General features: G+C 35.2%; 1 protein-coding gene across 4 annotated transcripts in view; it reads right to left on the minus strand.

Annotated features, from left to right (window-relative positions):
- Zdhhc20 (zinc finger DHHC-type palmitoyltransferase 20) overlaps nucleotides 1-23,452 on the minus strand; it is a 78,891-nt gene that overhangs the window by 38,780 nt on the left and 16,659 nt on the right. For all 4 annotated transcript variants that reach the window (XM_058580676.1, XM_058580672.1, XM_046447824.2 and 1 more), the window contains exons 2-3: nucleotides 8,467-8,493; nucleotides 4,509-4,612 (exon numbers count right to left, since the gene is read on the minus strand). In XM_058580676.1, coding sequence (XP_058436659.1) covers nucleotides 4,509-4,612; nucleotides 8,467-8,493 — 131 coding nt within the window. The remainder of the gene's footprint in view (nucleotides 1-4,508; nucleotides 4,613-8,466; nucleotides 8,494-23,452) is intronic.

The raw sequence follows: 23,452 nt of genomic DNA on the forward strand, positions 1-23,452 counted from the left end.
TAAAATTAAAATAGATTAGACTTTTGAAATTGGTACTGAAAGTCTTATTTTTCATCCAAAACTGCCAAACATAATTCAAATTACAAAATGCCATTACTATCTTAAATTCAGAGTTCAAATGGTTCCATTTAAATATGTGTTAGGCAATAGCTACATTATGAAACCAACCTAGGTGCCCTTCAAAAATGAATGGATAAAGAAAATATATACACAGTGGAATATTACTCAGCCATAAAAAATGCAATTAAGGGCTGATGTTGTAGCTCAGTGATAATGCACTCACCTAGCATGTGTGAGGCACTAGGTTTGATCCTTAACATCACATAAAAAGAAAGAAAGAAAGAAAGAAAGAAAGAAAGAAAGAAAGAAAGGCATTGTGTCCATCTACAACTAAAAATATATTTTTAAAAAATGCAATTATGGGGGCTAGGATTGTGGCTCAGCGGTAGAGCGCTCGCCTCGCACGTGCGAGACCCTGAATTCAATCCTCAGCACCACATAGAAAAATAAACAAGTGAAATAAAGGTGTTGTGTCCAACTACAACTAAAAAATAAATATTAAAAAATGCAATTATGGCATTTGCCGATAAATGGAGACTCTCATGCTAAGTGAAATAAGCCAATACTCCAAAACCAAAGGCCGAATGTTTTCTGATATACAGATGCTAACACATAATAAGGAGAGGTAGAGAAGCATAGAAGTATTTTGGATTAGACAAAAGGGAATGAAGGGAAGGGCAGGGGTAGAGAATAGCAAAGGCAGTAGAATGAATCAGACATTATTTTCCTATACTATATATGAATATGACCAGTGTAACTCCATATCATGTACAACCACAAGGATGGGAAGTTTTACTCCATGCATGTATAATATGTCAAAATACATTCTACTGTCATGTGTAACTAAAATGGTACATATGTAGTACTGATATGGTACGGTACATAATACTCAATACCCACTGACTAAAAAAATTTAAAAAAAATGTTTTATAACTTAAACTTTCCTAAATATTTATTGTTTTTTTTTTTATATCCAATCAATTCCCCTAAAGCCAAATATTCCAAGCATTGCTGTAACCTCGGAGATAACAGTGATTAACACCAATCTCATAGCTTTATAATTACTTCTAAGGCACCATCTCAATCAGCATACTGTAAACTTAGAGTGTTGAGAGCCACAGCCGAAGGGGCCCCAGCAAACTTCCAGCTGCCAGCAAACTTCCAGCTGCCGGCTGATGATTGGCTCACAGCGGCCCCAGCAACATCTAGCTGATTGGCTCCTCGGCCCCAGCAACATCTAGCTGATTGGCTCCTCTGCGGTGATGCTCATTGGGCTGTTTCCCTGCTCTTTCAGACCACGGAGCTGCTCATTGGGGGACTTTTTTGGCTCCGTCCACGTGACCCAGCCAATCGGCCTCAAGAGCAGGAGGATTGTGGGAGGTGGAGAGAAGCTTGGAGGGGAGAGAGAGGCTTGTGGAAAGCCGGTGGTGGCAGTTGAGGCTCTGAGGGTTTTTCCTGAGAGGCTGTTTTGTTTGGCGTGTGTGGTTCTAAAAATAAAGTTAGTTTCTTTTGACAAGTGGCTCCATCTCAATCAGCATACTGTAAACTTAGAGAACCTTAAATTCCTGTTCTTGGCTGTCACTAGGGCTTTATTTGGTTGGTTCCTGAGAACTAAATAATTAACTAATTCAACATTTATTGAATCTGACACTAAGCATCAGATTGTGTATGGGGGAGGTACAGTGGTGAATACAATGGAAATACCATCCTCCTCACAGAATTTACATTTAATAAGGTGATAGATGTAAGTAAAGAGGCAATTACAGTGCCAGATGATAAGTTCCACAATAAGGTAAATGGAAAGTGTACAGTAGAGCCACCAGATAAAATCTTGGGCACTTATGTAGAGTGCATAAAAAGGCTTAAGGTCTGGACTGAATGCTAAATGGATGAAAAATGCCAAAATAACAATCAAAGAGGAATACATAACTTTAGAGAGTATTTATTATGTGGTAGACATTGTCTTAAGAACTGTACATATCTAGATAAATACACATATATATAACTAATTTATTCAATTCTTACATTCTGTGGGGTATATATTACTATTACCCTCATTTACAGAGGAAATTCAAATTCATACAGCTAGAAAATGGCAGAGGTACAAGTTAAATCTGGACAGTTTGGCTCCAAAATTCAGAGTTCTCAGCCTGTACACTATACTGCTTCTCCAAAGTCTTACAAATTGTTTTCCCTTTCAATTTCCTATTTTCTATAATGGGAACTGTTTTCTTTTTACACATGCTATGTTTTCAACAGCGACAACTACTAGTAATTGATAAAATTAGATCCTTTTAAATTTAGAGTTAAGAAATGGATGGTATTTTGTAATTTAAGTTTAAGGATTGACTAATAATTACCAAAATGTCTAAAAAATATATTTGAAAAACCACTTGGGGCTGGGGATGTGGCTCAGTGGTAGAGCACTCAACTAGCATGTGCGAGGCGCAAGATTCAATACTCAGCACCACATAAAAATAAATAAAGGTGTTGTGTCCAACTTCAACTTAAAAAAAAAAAAAAACCTTAAGCTCAATTTATGGCTGACTTTAACTCTTAGAGCAAAAGTAAAATAAAAATACAAGCTAAGGACTATGTTTTTCTACTAATATTGAACGTACATATAACATTATATACCAGTTCTATTCCTAGGGACCTATATAAAAGAACTATAATGTATATTTTCCATAAGACGTGTACTAGGATATTTAAAGAAGCCCTATCTGTAATAGCCCTAAACTGAAATCCTCCCTAAATGCCTATCAATAGGAGACTTAGCAAATAAATTTGTATTATATACCACAATTAAACAACAAACAATAATGAAAATAAATAATCTACTACTATACGCACCAACATAGCTGAATCTCACAAATAAAATGCCAATGAAAGAAGCCAGACATACAAGCATATATTACCATGATACTATATATATACTATAACATGATTCTATTCATATTATGGACAAAATCAGGCAAACGTCATCTATGCTATCAGAAGGCAGAAGAATACTTTCTCACAATGTGGGTGGCTGGAAGGAAGCATGAAGTGACTGATGGGGTTCTGGGAATGTTCTGCTTCTTAGAGTTGGGGATTACACAGGGGTATTCAGTTTGTTAAATTTCATCACATACACTTATGACATGTATACTTTTCTGCATATATGCCCTCCACTAAAAAGTTAAATAGAAGTTGATACTATTTTTATATATTTGGATATAATTTTTAATGAATTGAAAAATTTAACATGCAAGGAAACAATATTACCATCATTATCTAATATCTGAGTACTAATCATGTGGCAGGTACTATGTTAAAATTTTTACTTGGAAAAACCTCTCTTAATCCTCACAAACATTCTATAGAAATGGGTATAACTGTTAGCTCCATTTACTGATGAGAAAATTGGAAACTCAGGGAAATTAAGTAATGTGCTAGAGTACAAAACAAATTCAGATAATTCTAACTCTAGAGAATATATTAACAATTTTGCTATACTAAATTTTCAGTGAAGAATTAAGTTGGATACATCAAGCCAAGAGAGAGCCAGGAACAGTGGCGCACACCTGAAATCCCAGCAACTTAGGAGGCTGAGGCAGGTGGATTGAGAGTTCAAAGCCAGCCTCAGCAATGGGGAGGTGCTAAGCAACTCAGTGAGACCCTGTCTCTAAATAAAATACAAAATAAGGCTGGGGATGTGGTTCAGTGGTCGAGTTTCCTGAGTTCAATCCCCAGTACCAAAAAAAAAAAAAAAAAGTAAGAAATATTCGAAAATGTTTATCTATATTATATTAGTTCAAGTGGAACCTCTAATTGGGAGGAAAAATTAGTCATAGTATGGTGTGCCAAGCAAGAGCCTAAACAACTTTTTCCTATAATCAAAGTACTTTCTTTAGTTCAATGTATTTATTCATGCCTAAGAAAATGTAAATAAATGTGGAGGGTTTTTTTTTTTTTTTCCCTTTCTTTTTTTTGGACCAGAGATTGAACCCAGGGGCCCTCAACCCATGAGCTACAGTCCTAGTCCATTTTATTCCTTATTTTGAGACAGGTTCTCACTAAGTTGCTGAATCTGTCTTTGAACTTGCTATCTTCCTTCCTCAACCTCCAGAGCTGCTGGGATTACAGGCATGTGCCACTATACCCTGGGTTAAATTTCTAAAAATCAACTCTACTTCCCTACTCAATTTTATGACTTTTTTACTCAATAACATAATGTATTTAAGATACCACAGCATGTGAGGTAAGTATTATTGCAGCTAAGCTATGTCAGTGAATGGTATCTGAGAATAGGTTGATGATTCACATTCACAGTACAGAGTTACCAAAAAATTTTATGAATGGAAACAAAACAAATGCATTATGTACAGTTTTAACATAGGTAACACAAGGGAAAACAATTCCATAATCAGTTAAAGCATTTGGTAATTTACCAACATTAAATTTACCTCTTTGGAGGGGATAGCGGGAGATGTGAATACTGTCATCCAATAGGACCACACAAACATGACAAAGAACAGATGGAAAGCCACAAGGTAAACAACGGTCTTTCCTGGTAAATAAAAACAAATAACATTTCATTGAATTCAGGTGAAAACAGGAAAAAGCATTACATTAAAACACAGTATGTGGGTCAGGAGACCTAATCCAATAAAAAATTTAATTAAGACATACTAAAACATCAAATATATAGACTCTTTTATCTTTATGATGTAATATTATATTTGAAGAAATATTCTGTTCCTGAATTTAAGGACTATCAGACTGGTTTACAAATAAAGACCACAGCCAGAGAAGAGATTTGATTTTATAAAGTTGCTGAGGATTTGAGCTAAAAAAAAACTTCATTTATTCGCTATATTTCAGTTCTCCCTAAACAATAATTTTAAATGACTTAAACATTATTTAAAATGATCCATCACTATAAACATTAAATCCAAGGAACTAAAAACTGAAAATAAATAACTTATAATCCCCAAGAATAATAAGTAAAATTGAGTAACTTAATCCCTGTATTATTTGCAAAAAGTATTCTAAATTTCATTTTGCTGTTCAACATAGGCTAATAAGAAAACTTTTTAGTCACTCTAAATTTCTACCTTAACTGTTTCCCAAGTTGATGTAACATTTCAACATCTTTATCTCCAAATGTTAACTTGATGATATAACTTCTAAAGCTTTTTGTTGTGTTCTGGGAGTTTTTCTATTTGAAAGAAGTAGAACTAGTTTACAATAAGCAAGAGCTATGTACCAGGTAGCTGAACTGTTTTTCAGTTTGTAATGCAGCAACACAAACCCACTGAAGATAACAAAGTATAAAGTGTAAAAAGTCTGAAATTCTACTCATTTTTAAAGTTCAGATCAAATAGTATTTCTTCCACAAAAAAGTCTTCTCCATTATTTTCAGAATTCATAGTTATGCTGCATTTTTCCAATCCCTTTCCTTAGACTTCAATTAAAACCCCTTTTGAATAAAGTTAATTGCCTAATACTGATGAACAAATATATGCAAACACAGTAGTGCCTGGTACATAATAAATCCTCAACAAATACTGGCTGTTATTATCATTACTGTCCAAGTATCTTAATTCTTATTATAAAGCTAACACATATTATAAAGCTAGCACTGACCTTCCTTTTCTTTTAGTCTGAGATTATTTTTCCTTATATTTTGGTTTTAAATAATGTTCGTTCTTTTTAAAATTAAAAAATAATAAAACTTGACAACCTTATTAGAACCCAGCCTTTTTTTTTTAATTATACTGGTTCATTTCAGAGACTGGACGCTGGGGTCACACAGCTAATTGATGCAGGGACCCAAGCCTCAAGTAGCTCCCCGTATCTTCTGGGTAATCAGTACAATTATTTTCAACTCTAATTTCTTCTCACTGTTTTCACTGCCAGTGCCTACGCTGCCCATCTCATTTGGATTGCTGCAAAAGTAAAACTGGTCTCCTTGCTTCCTGTCTCTTGCTTACATCTTCACGGCTAATGCTAAATGTGTTGCTCTAGTTTCTTCTCCCCCTGGACTCTGAGAATTCCTGGAAAGTAACTCCATCTGCAGGGCCAATGCATCCTAATAAAACTCTGGGATTTTATAGTCACCATATTCAACTTTCGCTACTCAAATAATCATTCCAACCAACTTAGAACACATATATTGTATGCTTTGTTTCCAATCCTCACAGTAGTCTTTTATGATATTTTTTGAGTTCATAAACAAACAGTGAGGTTCAGAGAATTTAGTAATTTGTGCAATGTCACTTATTTACTAAATGATAATGCCAGAATTCAACCCCATATCTGTTTGATAAGAATCCAAGGTCCTTTTCATTGTCATCCCTGAAACAGAATTCTCCTCCACTTTTTTTTTTTTAACCATTATCTAAATGGTCATTCTACTTCTGAGCCATCATTTGCTGCCAAAATAAAACTCTAACTACAACTTCCTTCTATTTTAAAGTGTGCTCTTTTCACTTCTGCTATTATTATTATTGACAATGAAAATTCTGGCATCTCAAAATCTTCATTTCTCTATGCTTTCAGCACCCTCTAGCCCAAACCAAAATATAATGAACCCAAAGGACTCCAAATCAGCGTTTTGTTTTTTCTTTGGAAAAACACGAGGGAGCTTAGGCTTCTATTGTGACACCAACTATGAGGCCATGTATCAATTTACTCTGCATGTTATCTTCACATAGTTTATTTTTTGCCTGGCCCCCATATTCAACCAAGCTTGTCATTCCTCATTTAAACACTGTTACATAGCTTAAAGATAAATAGCAACACTAAGGTCCTCAAACTTCTTAAGCATTTACTTACAACTAAGACAGGCATGCAAAAAATATTCTTGAAATATTTTAACATTTAATATCTTTTTACATATTTCTGCTCTATAGGACAATAAAGCAAACAGCTTACTTTAAAATATATTAATTCTCAGTTAAATAAAAAAAATAGATATTAAGTCTGTAGTACAATGTTTGGAATATAGTAAGTATTTAAAAGATGGTAGTTATTAAATTATAACCAAGTAAATATAATATTCTTTATTATGTTAAAAAATGATAGAGACCAATGCTTTTAACTGAGTTCAATTCATGTGACTGTTAATAATTACTTGTATAAGCTATTGGTTACAAATAATAAATAGGGTAAAATTTTTGTTAACTAAGCATGTTAAAGCTCAAAGAAAAAATCTGAACTTATCAATCAAAAGTCTGGGTTCAAAAGTCAACCTATAATTGAATTAACAAACATAAAAGTTTATAACAGGATTCTTTAAGAGACATGGTAAAAATAACCCATACTTTCAATATATAGGAAATAATTCTGATGTAACCGATAGGCCTACCAAGATGGACTCTGTTTCTTCCGTTACTGAAAAATTAGATTTAAGGGCAAAAATTTGATTTATATGCTTAATATCTAATTATCTCCAGTAACAAGAATAAATCTTTATTCATAATTTCTAACTGTCCAACTGTTTAAGAAATTCTGTTTTTTTCTATTAAAATCAATTTTTATTTTGAAATTTGATCCTCAATGGATTTCTGAAGTTTTCTTTTATTCTGGCAAAATTGTAAGAAAGGATTTTTTTCCCTCTAAGTATTATCTCTTTGATTATTCATTATAAAAACTTTAATTTCTTTGACTCATAATACAATTTACAAACTTATTATTATTTTTTTTTCTAATTGGTCTATTCACTTGAATCATGCCTGCATCATCAAGGAACAAAATGTGCCCTTCTGAATAATCTGATGCAGGATTTCTCAAAATTACATGTGTATGGATATCCCTTTGAAACCTTATTAAAAGGCAGAATCTGATTTAATGGATGTGGAATAAAGTCTGAACTGCTTCATTTATAAGCTCATACATGATGCTGATATTGTTTTATAGATCACATTCTAAGAAGCAAGGATCTTGGCAAAACCTTAATTGTTTATGTGACTCATTAACAATTTATAATCTTAAAGCATGGTTATTTTACTAAATATCTTTGAGTTGGAAAGTGCTATTTTCAACAAATTTGTAAGCAAGAATACCATCAATGAGATTTAGTCATAATAAAAGCAGAATTCCCTCTCCTCAACTAAAATTCATATTAAGAATTTAAATAGAGAGTTCTGAAGAACATACAACACAAATTTCAAAATTTACCCAAAGAAGTTTGAGTTCTAGGAGCCTTACAAAATAATGGCTATCTCAATTTATACAAATAATACAAAATGAGAATACACCGAGTGGGAATAAACCCAATACTGCATCTCCTTTAATTACTTAAAATTTAAAGATACAAATTTTCTTTTTGAAAAGCAAAAATAAGTATTCATTACTAAAAACTATGAGGAGTGCAATTAATATACTATAAGTCTTAAAATAATACTATAAGTGCCTTACCAGTTTCTTCATTTCCAGAAATAGTAACTAGAATAGAAGAAAAAAGAGTGAATATACTTTAAACATTTTGTACATAAATTTAAATTCAAGTTGAATATTCATCTTAATATCATTTTCATAAACTTCAAAAACATTAAAATAATGTTCAAAAATTTTTTTAATATTTATTTTTTTAGTTTTAGGTGGACACAATATCTTTATTTTATTTTTATGTGGTGCTGAGGATTGAACCCAGTACCTCACACATGCTAGGAGAGCACTCTACCACTTGAGCCACAACCCCAGCCCATCAAATTCTTTATCATCAACATTACAGTTACTTAAGAACTTTTGTCAATTTTTTGCAGGGGGAGGGTACCAGGGATTGACTCAGGGGCACTTGACCACCGATCCACACCCCCAGCCTATTATGTATTTTATTTAGAGACAGGGTCTCACTGAGCTGCTTAGTACCTCAAAATTGCTGAGGCTGGCTTTGAACTTGTGATCCTCTGCCTCAGCCCCGCAACCACTGGGATTACAGGCACACGCCACTGCACCAACTTAGAACTTTGTTAATTTTAGGTGCATTAACATAGTTAATAGTTGTGACATTTTCTTTAGCTCTTTGCTTAATGAAACCTTAAGAATGAACAGAACCATACTCTATGGTACTCATAACTTATTCACTAGTCTGTGATGCACCTTACCAACTTCTTTGTGAAGGCTATATTCAAGATAAATTTCCTTTTTAGGAAAACTGATGCTTGGCTGGGGTTGTGGCTCAATGTACAGCACTTGCCTAACACATGCGAGGCCCTGGGTTTGATCCTCAGCACCACATAAAAATAAATAAAATAAAGGTATTGTGTTGAACTACAACTAAAAAATAAATATAAAAAAAGAAAGCTGATGCATATTAATTATATTTAGGGGTACACTGCAATAATTTAATATATTTATGATGAAGAATGATCTCAAATCAGGGTAATTAGCATTTCCATCTCCATCTTCTTATACATTTATTATTTCTTTGTGTTTAGAGCCTTCAAATCCCTGTTTTACAGTTCTTCATAAAACATATAATAGGTTGTTGTAAACTATAGCTATCATATTGTGCTGTAAAACACCAGAACTTCTATCTAATAGTGTTTTGGTATCTGTTATACAATGTTCCTCTCTTCTCCCTCCCCTCTACCTTTTCTAGCTTCCAGTAATTACAATACTACTTTCTTCTTTGAGATTAACTTTTTTAGCTTCTACATGAGTGAGAACATGTTTTATCAAATTTCTTTTTTTTAAAGATCTTTATTTTGTTCATTTAGTTTTTTTTTTTTTTTTAAATTGTGGTACTCAGGATGAGGCATTCTAGGCAAGCGCTCTACCACTGAGCCACAACCCCAGCCGAGACAGACAAATTTCTTTTTTGACAGGAATAAAAAGTAGAGGAACTTATTCCTATAATTTTTAGAGTATTTTCTCTGAACACCTAAATACTTAAGAAATTAAACTAGGCACAGAAAAGTTAATTTATTATCTACCGCTTTTATGCATTTTCCATCTTGTATTACTATTTTTTTTTTAAATACCAGGGACTGAAAACCAGAGGTGCTTAACCACTAAGCCACATCCCCAGCCCTTTTTAATTTTTTATAATTTTGAACAGGGTCAAAATTAAGGCTGGCTTTGAACTTGTGATCCTCTTGCCTCTGCCTCCCAAGTCATCGGGATAACAGGCTTGTGCTGCCATTACTGGTTGTTATTACTATCTTGATGAATACAACTGCAGTCTAACCCTGACAACTCGGGAAATTACTATTTTTTCTTTCTTTCTGGATGGTCCAAAGTTCTAATGATTCTAAATCTATTTTAAATTTGTCAATTCTTCTTTAGTCCCTACCAATGCCTTCCTCAAATGCAACAGCTATAGCATCTTCCCACTATCAGTTTAATACACCCTTACCACTAGCAAATAGGATAGTTTGAATACTCTTCAATATCTGAGTCACTTTCAGAATAAAGTGCAAAATCTTCAGGGTAGCAAACATTACAGGTTTGCCATAATCTCTATTGCTTTAGTCTCATTATGCCGCACAATTTTATTTTCTATTTTGAGCAATTTCCTGAAGATATCAAGCAAGTTTACACGTACAGTGTGCTATCCATTTTCAGGGCTACCCCCCACCCCCAATATTTTATTAGTTGTTGGTGGACCTTTATTTATTTATATGTGGTGCTGAGAATTGAATCCAGTGCCTCACACATGCTAGGCAAGCACTCTACCACTGAGCCACAACCCCATCCCCTTCAGGGCTCATTTTGAATACTACCTCCTTTGTAAAACCTTCTGGAGTCCCTCTTTAGGAAAAAACACTCCTTTGTATCACCACTGTTCACTCTTCCATGTCAGGCACACTTTATCACTTTACCATACCATCTCTCTCACTTTTCTTTCCCCCCAATTACTGGTGACATATTTGTCTCACTCTACTAAAGAACTAAAGTGTGGAATCATACAGTAGAACAATAAAAACCCTGGAACGTTATAGTTCCATCTCATAAATAGGTAAACAAAGGCTCAAAATGGTTGAATGATTAGCCCAGGGTCACAGAGTATATTAAGTGTGGACATGATTTGAACTAAAAATTTGTTTGCACTTGTATTTCCTATAATGTCTCTCATTATTATTCCTTATCTCAATGCCTGATGCACAATAGCAATGCTTAAGAAATGTTTATTGTTTCAGGTACAGTGGAGCGCGCCTGTTATCCCAGGGACTCAAAGGCTGATGCAGGAGGATTGCAGGTTTGAAGACAGCCTCAGCAACTTACAAGGCCCTAAGCAACTTAGCGAGAACCTGTCTCAAAATAAAAAGGGCTGGAGATGTAGTTCAATGGCAAAGTGCCCCTGAGTTCAATCCCCAATACATAAAAGAAAGAAAGGTTGGTTGTTTGACTGCCTCAAAATTCAGTTTTGACTAAAATCTCTTGATAAAATTAGAGAACACAACTATTTCCTTAACAAAACAAAATATATCTACTTCAATCCCAAGCCAGCATAATTTATAACACTAAAAAAATATTCCTACTAAAGTCAGGTACAAGTTTTTGATTACTTTTTTCTTTTAAATGATGTTTTAATTCAGATATCTTAGATTTGTCAGGCAGGGCCTGGGATAGTTAGATCTTATGTATATCATTTGTATCCCATACAGCATTTCCTACCAAAGTGTACACTAAAAACATTATCATTTCCTTACTGGTATAAAAACTGAAAAGAAAACAAATGTTATCACATTGTTGTTGTTGTTGTTTTTGGTATAGGGGATTTAATTCTGGGGCACTTCACCACTGAGCCACATCCCCAGACCTTTTTATTTTCTATTTTGAGATAGGGTCTCATTAAGTTGCTTAGGGCCTTGCTAATTTGCTACGGCTGGCCTCAAACTTGCAATTCTCCTGTCTCAGTCTCCTGAGTCCCTGGGATTATAGTAGTGTGCCACAGTACTCCGACAAATGTTGCAACTTTTTTTTTTTTTTTTTTTTTTTTTTGAGGGAGAGACAGAGAGAGAGAGAGAGAACTTTTTTAATATTTATTTTTCAGTTTTCGGTGGACACAACATCTTTATTTTTTATGTGGTGCTGAGGATCGAACCCAGCACCCTGCACATGCCAGGCAAGCGAGTTACCACTTGAGCCACATCCCCAGCCCATGTTACCACTTTTGGAAGCTAAAATAAGTTTATTTCTTGCTGGTCAAAGAAAATAAATTGAACAACTATTATAAACAAGAGGTCATAGTGTACAAAATCTGATATGCAGAATCAACACATTTCCTATCAAAAATCCGATAAGCAGAATCAACTCATTTTCTACTACTTGCAATCATTAGAAGTGACAGTTGATCTTAAGTTTTACTTACAAAGGTGTCTAAAATATAAAATATGTAAATGAAAGAAATGAGCAAGACTTACATAGGTAAAAACATTTTAATTCTTCAGAGGGACACAAAATAAAATGTAAACAAGTGGAAAAGTAATGTTCTCCATAGGATGAGTCATCATTCAAATGTTAATTGTCCCTTAATCTGCTTTTTCACTTTTTTTTTTTTTTTGCATCGCTAGGATTTTTTGCAAACTTTTTTTTTAAGAGAGAGAGAGAGAGAGAGAAAGAGAATTTTTTTTTAATATTTATTTTTTAGTTTTCGGCGGACACAACATCTTTGTTTGTATGTGGTGCTGAGGATCGAACCCAGGCCCCATGCATGCCAGGCGAGCATGCTACCGCTTGAGCCACATCCCCAGCCCAGCAGTGCTAGGATTTAAACCCTGGTCCTCATACATGCCAGGTAAGCACTCTACCACTAGGCTTCATTTCTGGGCAAATCTTCCCTAATCATAAGTTTATCCCAATAAAGATTTTTAAAAATAATTTGATGGACTCTAAAGTTTATTTGTTTAAAAAAAAACTTGCATAAAGAAGTAGGAAAATGCTGAGTACAGAGAATAATGAAGTAAGACTAATCATGCCAAATACTAAAGCATGGGCTGGGGTTGTGGCTTGTCTAGCACGTGTGAGGCCCTGGGTTCGATCCTCAGCACCACATAAAAATAAAGGTATTGTGTCCAACTACAACTAAAAAAAAAGTATAGTCATGTGGGGCTGGGGCTGTAGCTCAGTGGCAGAGCACATGCTACTGGGGCTGTAGCATGTGTGAGGCACTGGGTTTGAGTCTCAGCACCACATAAAAACAAACAAGTAAAATAAAGGCATTCTATCCATCTACAACTACAAAAAAATAATTTAAAAAAGTACAGTCAAGTGTTGCTTAACAATGGGAACATGTTCTGAGAAGTAGCAATTCCAGTGTTATGTAAACATCGTAATATAGTGTTTTAATACAAATCTAGATAACACGGGTCAATCACTATGTGGTCTTTTGATGTAATCAAGAGATGCAATAAGAGCCAGGTACAGTGTTTCATGCCTATAATCCCAGCAGCTCTGGGAGGCTAAAACAGGAGGATTGTGAGTTCAAAGCCAGCTTGTCTCTAAATAAAATACAAAAAAGGGCTGGGGATATGGCTCAGTGGTCGAGTGCCCCTGAGTTCACGGCCCAGTACCCCCCCCCCAAAAAAAAGAGAGAGAGAGAGAGAGAGAGAGATGCAATAAGGTCAAGGTGGTGCACACCTATAATCCCAGAGGCTAGGGAGGCTGAGGCAGGAGGATCGGGAGTTCAAAGCCAGCCTCAGCAACTTAGCGAGGCCCTAAGCAATTCAGTGAGACCCTGTCTCTAAGTAAAATATAAAAAGGGCTGGAGATGTGGCTCAGTGATCGAAGTGACCCTGAGTTCAATCCCTGGTACTCAAAAACAGAAAAAAAAAAAGAGAGAGAGATGCAATAGGATGAGATATGTGAGGCTGTTACTGATATAACATAGTATACTGTTGGGTAGCCAAGATTATTTTGTAAGTAGGACTCTAAAAATATAAAAAGTATAGTACAAGCCAATCATGGTGGCACAAGCCTGTAATCCCAGAGACTTTGGAGTCTAAGGCAGGAGGGTCACAAGTTTGAGGCCAGCCTCAGCAATTTATGAACCCTTATCTCAAAATTTTTAAAAGGTGTGGGGGAAAGCCTCAGGATGAAGAGTGCCCCTGGGGGTTCAATCATTAGTACTGTCTTCACCCCAAAAAAAGCTACATAGTACAGTACGTACATAAACCAGTAACATTTATCATTAAGAATTAGGTACTATATATAATTTATGTGTTATCTTTCATATGACTGGGAGTACGGTATATTCATTTACACAGCATCACTACCATGTGACTGATGTACTGCATCAAGATATATTCATGGCATGACATCATTAGGTGACGGGAATTTTTCTACTTCCTTATCATTTTTTAAAATATATTTTTATTAGAGAATTATAGTTATACATAGTTGGGTTCATCCCAACAAAATCATACATACATGGAATCTAACCCACTCCATTTCAGCCATCATTCCTTCTCCCATCCTTCTACTCCATGACCCCCACACCAACACCCCATGGATCCTCACCTTGCTCATCCATTATCCATCCTTGCTCATCCATTATCCATCCTTGATTGGTGCTTTCACACACATAAAGGTAAAATTCTCTGTGGTATATTTATTGCACATAATGTAATTTTCTTAAATTCATTCTATATTTCCTCTCTTCTCCTTTTCCATCTCTCTCTTCCTTCACTCTCAATCTCCTTCTTCTGGCCTTCCCTATATCTTTATGATATCAAGCCCTCCCCAGCCCTATTTTCTTTTCCTTAATTTGCTCCACATATGAGAGAAAATACCCAACCCTTGAGTTTCAGAGTCTGGTTTTATTTCACTTAGCATAGTGTGCTTAATTTCTATCCATTTACCAGCAGATGCCATAATTTCATGCTTCATTATGGCTAAGTAAAACTCTATTGTGTCTATGTTTTTCTTAATCCATTCATCTACTGATAGATGGGCTGATTCCATAATGTGGCTATTGTGAACTATGCTGCTATAAACATTGAAGTGGCTATTACACTACAGTATGCTAATTTTAGTTCTTCTGGATAAATACCAGGAGTGGGTTAGCTGAGTCATATGGTGATTTTATTTATAGTTTTTTGAGAAATCTCTATATTGCTTTCCAGAATGGTTATACAAATTTGCAGTCCCAGCAACAATGTATGAATATACCTTTTACCACCACATCCCTAACAGCATTTATTATTATTTGTATTCTTGATAACTGCCATTCTGAGTGGAGTAAGATGAAATCTTGGTGTAGTTTTGATTTATATTCCCCGATTGCTTGAGATGTTGAATAGTTCTTCATAAATCTGTTAATTATCTGTTTCTTCTGAGAAAGTCTATTTAGTTCTTTTGCTCATTTATTGATTGGATTTTTTTGGTGTTAAGTTTTCTTGAGTTCTTTATATATTCTGGATATTAATTGCCTATCAGAGGCAGCTCCCTTATAATTTTGTGAAACCACCACTGTGTATACAGTCTGCTGCTGACCAAAAAGTTATGTGGCACATGACTTTATCATAAATGCCCCAATTATTAAAATAGCTGTACTAGTTTGTGAATAAACAGATAAATGAAAAAGAATAGAAAGTCCTCAACTGGACCCAAATTCATATAGAAAATTAACATGATAAACAGAAAAATATTCAAAATTCTTGTGATAGCATAATAACTAATTTCCTTAATATATGAGTATTGACAAATCAAGAAGAGATCTTTCTTTCTTTCTCTCTCTCTCTCTCTTTTTTTTTTTTTTTTTTTTTTTGCAGGGGTAGGGGATTACCAGAGATGGAACCCAGGGGCACTTAACGACTCAGCCACATCCCTGGCCCTTTTTATTTTGAGTCAGGCTCTTGTTAAGTTGCTTAGGATCTTGCTAAATAGCTGGGGCTGGCTTTGAACTTGCTATCCTCCTGCCACAGCCTCCCAAATCACTAGGATTAAAGCCTGTGCCACCAGACCTGGCACTTCAAACATTAAAAAAAAAAAAAAAAAAAAAAAAAAAAGATGCTCAACCTCATCCACAAGACAAATCCAAAGTAAAAATAAGATTCCATTTTAAATAATTACATTGGTAAAGATCAAAAGTTGAGGGCTAGGAGCCGGCCGTGATGGCGCATGCCTATAATCCCAGTGGCTCAGGTGGTTCAGACAGGAGGATCGAAGAGAGTTCAAAGCCAGCTTTAGCAAAGGCAGGGTGCTAAGCAACTCAATGAGACCGTCTCTAAATAAAATACAAAATAGGGCTGGGGATGTGTTGAGAGCCACAGCCAAAGGGGCCCCAGCAAACTTTCAGACTGCCAGCTGATGATTGGCTCACAGCGGCCCCAGCAACATCTAGCTGATTGGCTCCTCTGCGGTGATGCTCACTGGGCTGTTTCCCTGCCCTTTCAGACCACGGAGCTGCTCATTGGGGGACTTTTTTGGCTCCGCCCACGCGACCCAGCCAATCGGCCTCAAGAGCAGGAGGATTGGGGGAGGTGGAGAGGCTTGTGGGAAGCCCTTGGTGGCAGTTGGGCTCTGAAGGTTTTCCTGAGGAGCTGTTTTGTTTGGCGTGTGGTTCTAAAAATAAAGTTCGTTTCTTTTGACAAGTGGCTCCTGAATTGTGCCCAGCCAGACTGCGGCAGGGATGTGCTGGGGGATGTGGCTCAGTGGTTGAATGCCCCTGAGTTCAATCCCTAGTACCAAAAAAAAAAAAAAAAAAAAAAAAAGTTGAGGTCTAGGGTTGTAGATCAGTTGTAGAGCACTTGCCTAGCATGTACAAGGCACTGGGTTTGATTCTCAGCACTGCATATAAATAAATGATTAAAATATAGGTCCATCAACAACTAGAAAAAAAAAAAGTTGATAACATAGTGTTACCACATTCCTCTGAATAGAGTTCCAATTTAAAATTTTATCTGGCAAACAATTTTTGGTGATTTTCTCTCCTAATTTCTAAAAAGGTATTCATATAGTTACTGGAAAAATAAAACTGTTCTGCATTTTAAAAACCAAGATAGACAAAACCATAATGGCCAGAGTCACTTCTTCACAGAGGACTTACCTAACCACAAGTGTGGGCTAAATAAATCTCTTTAGTATATATTTCCATAGCACCTTTTCACAACACTCCTGACACTCATAATTATTAGTTTACAATCTGTACTACATTTTAGATTTTTCTCTTGGAGATTAGGAATATTAAAACTTCACCAGTACTTAGAACAGTGTAAGGAATAGAACATATTTTCAATATTTAATTGTATTTCTAACTACAAAGAGATGGTTACAAACAGCAAACACTGGGCTACCTGTAGAATCCTCAAAGGGGATCCTGATACTTCCAAAAATTCTTTTGATGACAAAACCAAGGTTAAAAAAAATAATAAGCATACTAAGCATTTACACATCATCTTTAAAGGAATGATGTCATATTTTACTCTTGTCAGTAACTATACATAATCTCATTTAGATATAATAGTGTTATTCATTCTTTAAATGGGTTGCCCAAGCTGGACCCAACCTATTCTCTGTAGTTTCCCAAATAGCTGGGACTATAGGCAAGCCACTGTACCTGGCTATGGATCTAAATTGACAGCTCTCTGTGTATATGAGGACTAGTCATGTCCTATTCTATTCTTCTTGCCTATCTCCAACTTACTGAGACTGAAAATGCCAGATATTCACTTTATCAATATCCTTGAATCTACTGTGGCCATGGGATTCAGTTCTTACAAATATGTATGTGTGGGGAAAGGATTACTGAAAAAAAAAAAATCAACAAATCAGATTTAGAGGAAAGCCCTTATTCTCTTTATCCTATTTTTGCTCTGAACGATTGAGGATGTGCTGTCTAAATGCACAATTGCCAACTTTCAATCTATGAAAGGGGCCAGTATTTGTTAGATATGGGTTCTGGGTTGAGTTCTTTTTGTTTAGCACTTAAAAAAATGTGCTACTTCTTTCAGAATTCCATGGTTTTTGATGAAAAATCTGCGGTTACTCCAATTTTTTAAATTTATTTATGTGTGAGGCACTGGGTTCAATTGAAAAACTAATTTATTTAATTATTTTTAATGTGGTGCTAAGGATCAAACCCAGAGCCTCCTCACACATGCTACGCAACTGCTCTGCCACTGAGCTACAGACCCCAGCCCTTCTATTTATTTTATGTAAAATATCCAGGGTATTCAGCTGTACATGGCAAGAGTTCGAAGAAGTCTACTTCATCTTACCATAGAACTACAATTCCCACCAGCTTGACCTTTAACTGCTGATACTGGTCTAATTCATGGAGGTTTCACAGCTTGTTTGTACATCATCAGTTAATGGACATTTGAGTAATTTTTGTTGTTGTTGTTGATTTTGAATACATATTCAAGACTTCAAGGGGATGTAAATTTTCTTTAGTTGGGTAAACACCTAGGAATGAAATTGCTGGATCCAACAGGTATATTTAGCTTCATCAGAAAGAGCCGAACTGTTTTCAAAAGTGACTGTATTGTTCAATATTTCTACTTACAATGATTCAAAAGTTATAGATGCTATACATTCTCATCAATATTTGAACTGAGTTTTAAAATTCTAAAAAATGAAAGTAGTAACTCATTGTACTTGTTTTCCTGATGTCTGTTGAGCATCTTCTCTTGTGCTTATTAGCCACCTCCTCTTATCTAGTTTATTTTTTTCTCTTATGACTCATGCTTTGTGTCCTATTTGAGAAATCTTTGCCAACCTCCAGTCACAGACTTTTCTCATTTTTTCCCTAAAAGTACTGTAAGTTTTATATTTAGATATGTAATCAATTTAAAAAATTAATTTTTTAGGGGCTGGGGTTGTAGCTCAGTGGTAGAGTGTTTGCCTAAAGTATGAATGTATTTAAAGTGTTTTAGGGGCAGGAGTTGTGGCTCAGTGTTAAAGCACTTGCCTGGCATGTGTGAGGTCCTGGGTTGGATCCTCAGTACATCATATAAATAAATAAATAAAATAAAAGATCCATTTACAACTAAAAAAATAAAAATAAAATTTTAAATGTTTTGGCTATTTATATGCATTTCCATGTGTGAGACACTAGGTTTGATTCTCAGCTCCACATATAAAAAAATAAAATAAAGGTCTTTGACAACAACAAAAAAAAGTTAGCCATGTTGTGCCACCCTCCTTCGAAAAACATTAATTTTTTATACATGGTATTTATTTATTTTTTTGCATAGAAAGGTTGAAAAAACTCTTTATTCTGTCTCATTGGCCTCTCATGTCCATTCTACCTTTCCTCCTTCCTTGCTTCCCCCCTTTTTTTCCTAATTTTTTTTTTCAGTTGTTGATAGACCTTTGTTTTATTTATTTATATGTGGTGCTGAGAATTGAACCCAGTGCCTCATACATGCTAGGAAAGTGCGCTACCGTTGAGCCACAGCCCCAACCCCCTTCCTTCCCTTTTTCAGTGATGCTTAACATTGAACCCAGGGGCACTCTACCCAGTCCTTTTTATTTTCAGACAGGATCTTGCTAAATTGCAGAGGCTGACCAGTGTTACTCCATACCATGTACAACCACAAAAATGGGAAGTTATACTCCATTTTGTATGATGTTGAAATACATTCTATTGTCACATATAACTGAAAAGAACAAATAAAAATTAAAAAAAAATAAATTGTAGAGACTGGGGCTTTTAATTTGAGATCCTCCTGCCCTCACCTTCCTAAGTCACTGGAATTATAGGTGTGCACCACTGCATGTGGCTTATATCCATTCTTACCTACCACACAGTTCATTACATGTAGTATTTTTTTTTAGTTGTAGATGAACAGAATGCCTTTATTTCATTTGTTTATTTTTATGTGGTGCTGAGGATCGAATCCAGTGCCTTACATATTTGAGGCAAGTGCTGAGCTACAGCCCCAGCCCCATTACATGTAGTTTTAAATAAATTCTAATAACAGACAGTATGAATCTTCCAACTTACTGTTTTTTAAAAATATTTTAAATTGATTACTGATTACAGATTTAATTTGGGGAGAATGGGTATCTTGAAAAGATTATCTTACATTCTATAAATATATTTCTTCATTTTAGATTTAATCTTATTAGCACACAAAACCTTGCATATATTGTTAATCATCCCTAAAATGTCATGTTGATGCTATTATGAATAGTATTTTTAAATTTCAATTAAAAAAATTTTTTTAGTTGTTGATGGACCTTTATTTTATTCATTTATTTATATGTAGTGCTGAGAATTGACCTCATTGCCTCATACATGAGAAGTAAACACTCTACCACTGAGCCACAACCCCAGCCCTAAATTTCAATTTTTAATTGTTCACTGCTATTATTCAGAAATACAATTGAATTTTATTTATGGAGCTTGTATTTTGTGACCTTGTTAAATTCTAGTAGCTTTCAGTATAGTCTTTGGGATTTTTTATTAAATGACTAGTAATCAATGGTTCCCTACCCTGCACCTGTGTGTGTGTGTGTGTGTGTGTGTGTAAATACTTCTTTTAAAAAAGATAAAATGCCTCACAAGTTTATACTGATATTTTGAATTTGCTCATAATCTCAAAATAACAAGACTAACAATGTTGCTGTTAATATTAAAGTGTAAAAATTTTTTTTCACAAAAACTCTCTCCATTCCCTAACACTTACACTGCATCTACATCATCAAAGTATATATGTATTACAAATTTATTCTTTCTCATAACCCTCATTTAGTCTTAGGACTAGATAATAATATTTAATGTTCATGTTAAGAGTTTAAGTTGTCCATTTGGTTGTCTGAATCTCATACTCATTCTCCAACAAACTATAGTTTTATTATTACAGATACTATTGGAGTTTTGTTTTTAGGCAATGATTTGCAAGTGAAGAAAAAAATGCATCACTACCAATCATATTTCCAGAATCCCACGTGAAGATGACTTTTTTTTTTAGTTGTAGATGGACACAATATCTTTATTTTTTTATGTGGTGCTGAGGATCAAACCCAGTGCCTCATGCATTTAAGGCAAGTGGTCAACCCCTGAGCTACAACCCCAGCCCTGAAGCTGACATTTTTAAAGAGATCATGCCAGATGACTTGCGAAATGGCCTACAAATTCTAGAAGTCATAACACATCACACATTAGTACACAGAGAAAACTTTTTTTTTTTTTTAAAGCACCACACTTGTGTTCCATTGTGTGGGTGTTCCATTTCATAATCAGGCTTCTATTGATAAGACATTTGGGTTGTCTCCAAATCTTTACTATTATAACATGGCAATAAATACCCTTGTGCATGTGTCATTTATTTGTGGAAGTGTAGACTCTTAACAGCAGGACTACTGGATCAAAAGTAAATCTGTCCCCAGTATTTTTAGCTTTTCCAAAAATCCCTGTTATTGACATTTCATACTGCTATGAGCAATGCATGAGACTGCCTGTTTCTCTACAATTTACCCAACAAAGTAGTTTCAGCTTTTGGTATTACAAAGTAAATTTACCTTGCATATATAAGTGAGTGTCAGCTTCCTTTATAAGCCTTCTTCATTTTTTTTTCTGTGACAAATTTTCTTGGGGGGGGGGGGTACTACTAGGGTTTGAACCCAAAGGTATTCTTTCTCTGAGCTATATCCCAGACTTTTAAAAAATTGTTATTTTTGAGACAGAGTCTAAGTTGCTGAGATTGGCCTCACATTGCTATCCTCCTGTCTCAGCCTCCCAAGTTGCCAGGATTACAGGTGTGCACCACCACAACCAGCTTATTTATGTTATCCATTTTATGCTACTGGGTTTGGCAATTCTGAATTATAGTTAGAGGCTTTCATTACTCTCATTTATATTAGCTTTTCATTACAGCAATGAATACCCAAGAAAACCATTTATAAAGGGAATTATTTTGGTTCATTGTCAGCCAGCTTCAATGCTGTAGGCCTGAGGTAAGGCAGTATATCATGGCAAAAGGACATGGTGGAAGAAAGGTACTCAGCTCATGACAGCCAGGAAGCATCGAAGAGGAAGGGACCAGGGACAACATATACAGTCTGAAAGGACATTCTCCCAAGTACCCACTCCCTCCAACTAGATACTATCTCAGACAGTTTCCACCACCTCCCAACAGTCCATTCAGATCATGGATTCATTAATGTGTTAATCCACTGATGAGGCTATTGCTCTCATGATCTACTAACTTCCTATAAGCCCCATCTATGAATGCTGCTGCACTGGGAGCCAAATATTTAACATATAAGCCTTTAGTGAACATTCCAGACCCAAACCAAATACTCATTATAAGATCATCCACTCCTTTTTTCTACTAGTGTTTGAATGTTTTCATTTTGAAAAATATTTATATTAAGCCCATTTTGAATGAACCATTCCACAAGTACAAAAAGTACCAGATGAGCCTAAAAAAAAAAATGTCCAACTAGGTTGGTTCCACAATTTGGCTATTGTTGGTTCCACAACTTAACTATTGAAGGGACTCATCTATCCCTTCAATAGATAAGTGGATAAAGACATTGTGGTATATATATATACAATGGAATACTCAGCATTAAGAGAATAAAATCATGCCATCTGCAGGTAAATGGATGGAATTGGAGAATATTATGCTAAGTGAAGTAAGCCAATCCCAAAAAATCAAAGACCAAATGTTTTCTCTGATATGTAGATGCTGATCCATAATGGGGATAGGAGGGAGCATGGGAGGAATAGAGGAACTTTTGATAGGGCAAAGAGGATGGAGGGAAAGGGAGGGGGCAAGGGAATAAGAAAGATGGTGGAATGAGTTGGACATCATTACCCTAAGTAATGAATGAAGACTGGTGTGACTCTACTTTGTATACAACCAGATAAATGAAAAATTGTGCTCTATATGTGTACTATGAATTGAAATGCATTCTGCTATCATGTATAACAAATTAGAGTAAATAAATTTTTTAAAAAGCAAAAAGTGGTATCAAATGGAGGGAGCTGTCAAAAGGATAATAGAAATCAGATGAAAGGAGTTCCTATTGGTCAAATCTGGGACAATCAGAGCAACAAAATGAATGTTAGATTTTAACCAATAAAAAGCCAAGTGCAGTGGCGCATGCCTGTAATCCTAGTGGCTCGGGAGACCGAGGCAGGAGAATGGCGAGTTCAAAGCCAGCCTCAGAAATTTAGAGAGGTGCTAAGCAACTCAGTGAGACTCTGTCTCTAATAAAATACAAAATAGGGCTAGGGATGTGGCTCAGTGGTCGAGTGCCCCTGAGACCAATCCCTGGTACCTGCCCCCCCAAAAAAGATTTTAACCAATAAAATAGAATCTATAACTGCATGCCAATGTAAGCAAATGAATCAAATGACAGTAGAAGGATAAATGATTCTATTCTATTAAATATTACATTAATAAATGTAGAAAAAACTATGGAATTAGAAAATGACCATTTGACTATTTGTCAAATATTTGAAGCAAGAATACTCAAAGTATGCTAAAAAGAGTAAATG

This window comes from Marmota monax, unplaced genomic scaffold (genome assembly GCF_021218885.2).
Source record: "Marmota monax isolate L192 unplaced genomic scaffold, Marmota_monax_Labrador192_F-V1.1 WCK01_AAM20220418_F8-fsc00043, whole genome shotgun sequence".
In the NCBI taxonomy this organism is placed as follows: domain Eukaryota; kingdom Metazoa; phylum Chordata; class Mammalia; order Rodentia; family Sciuridae; genus Marmota; species Marmota monax.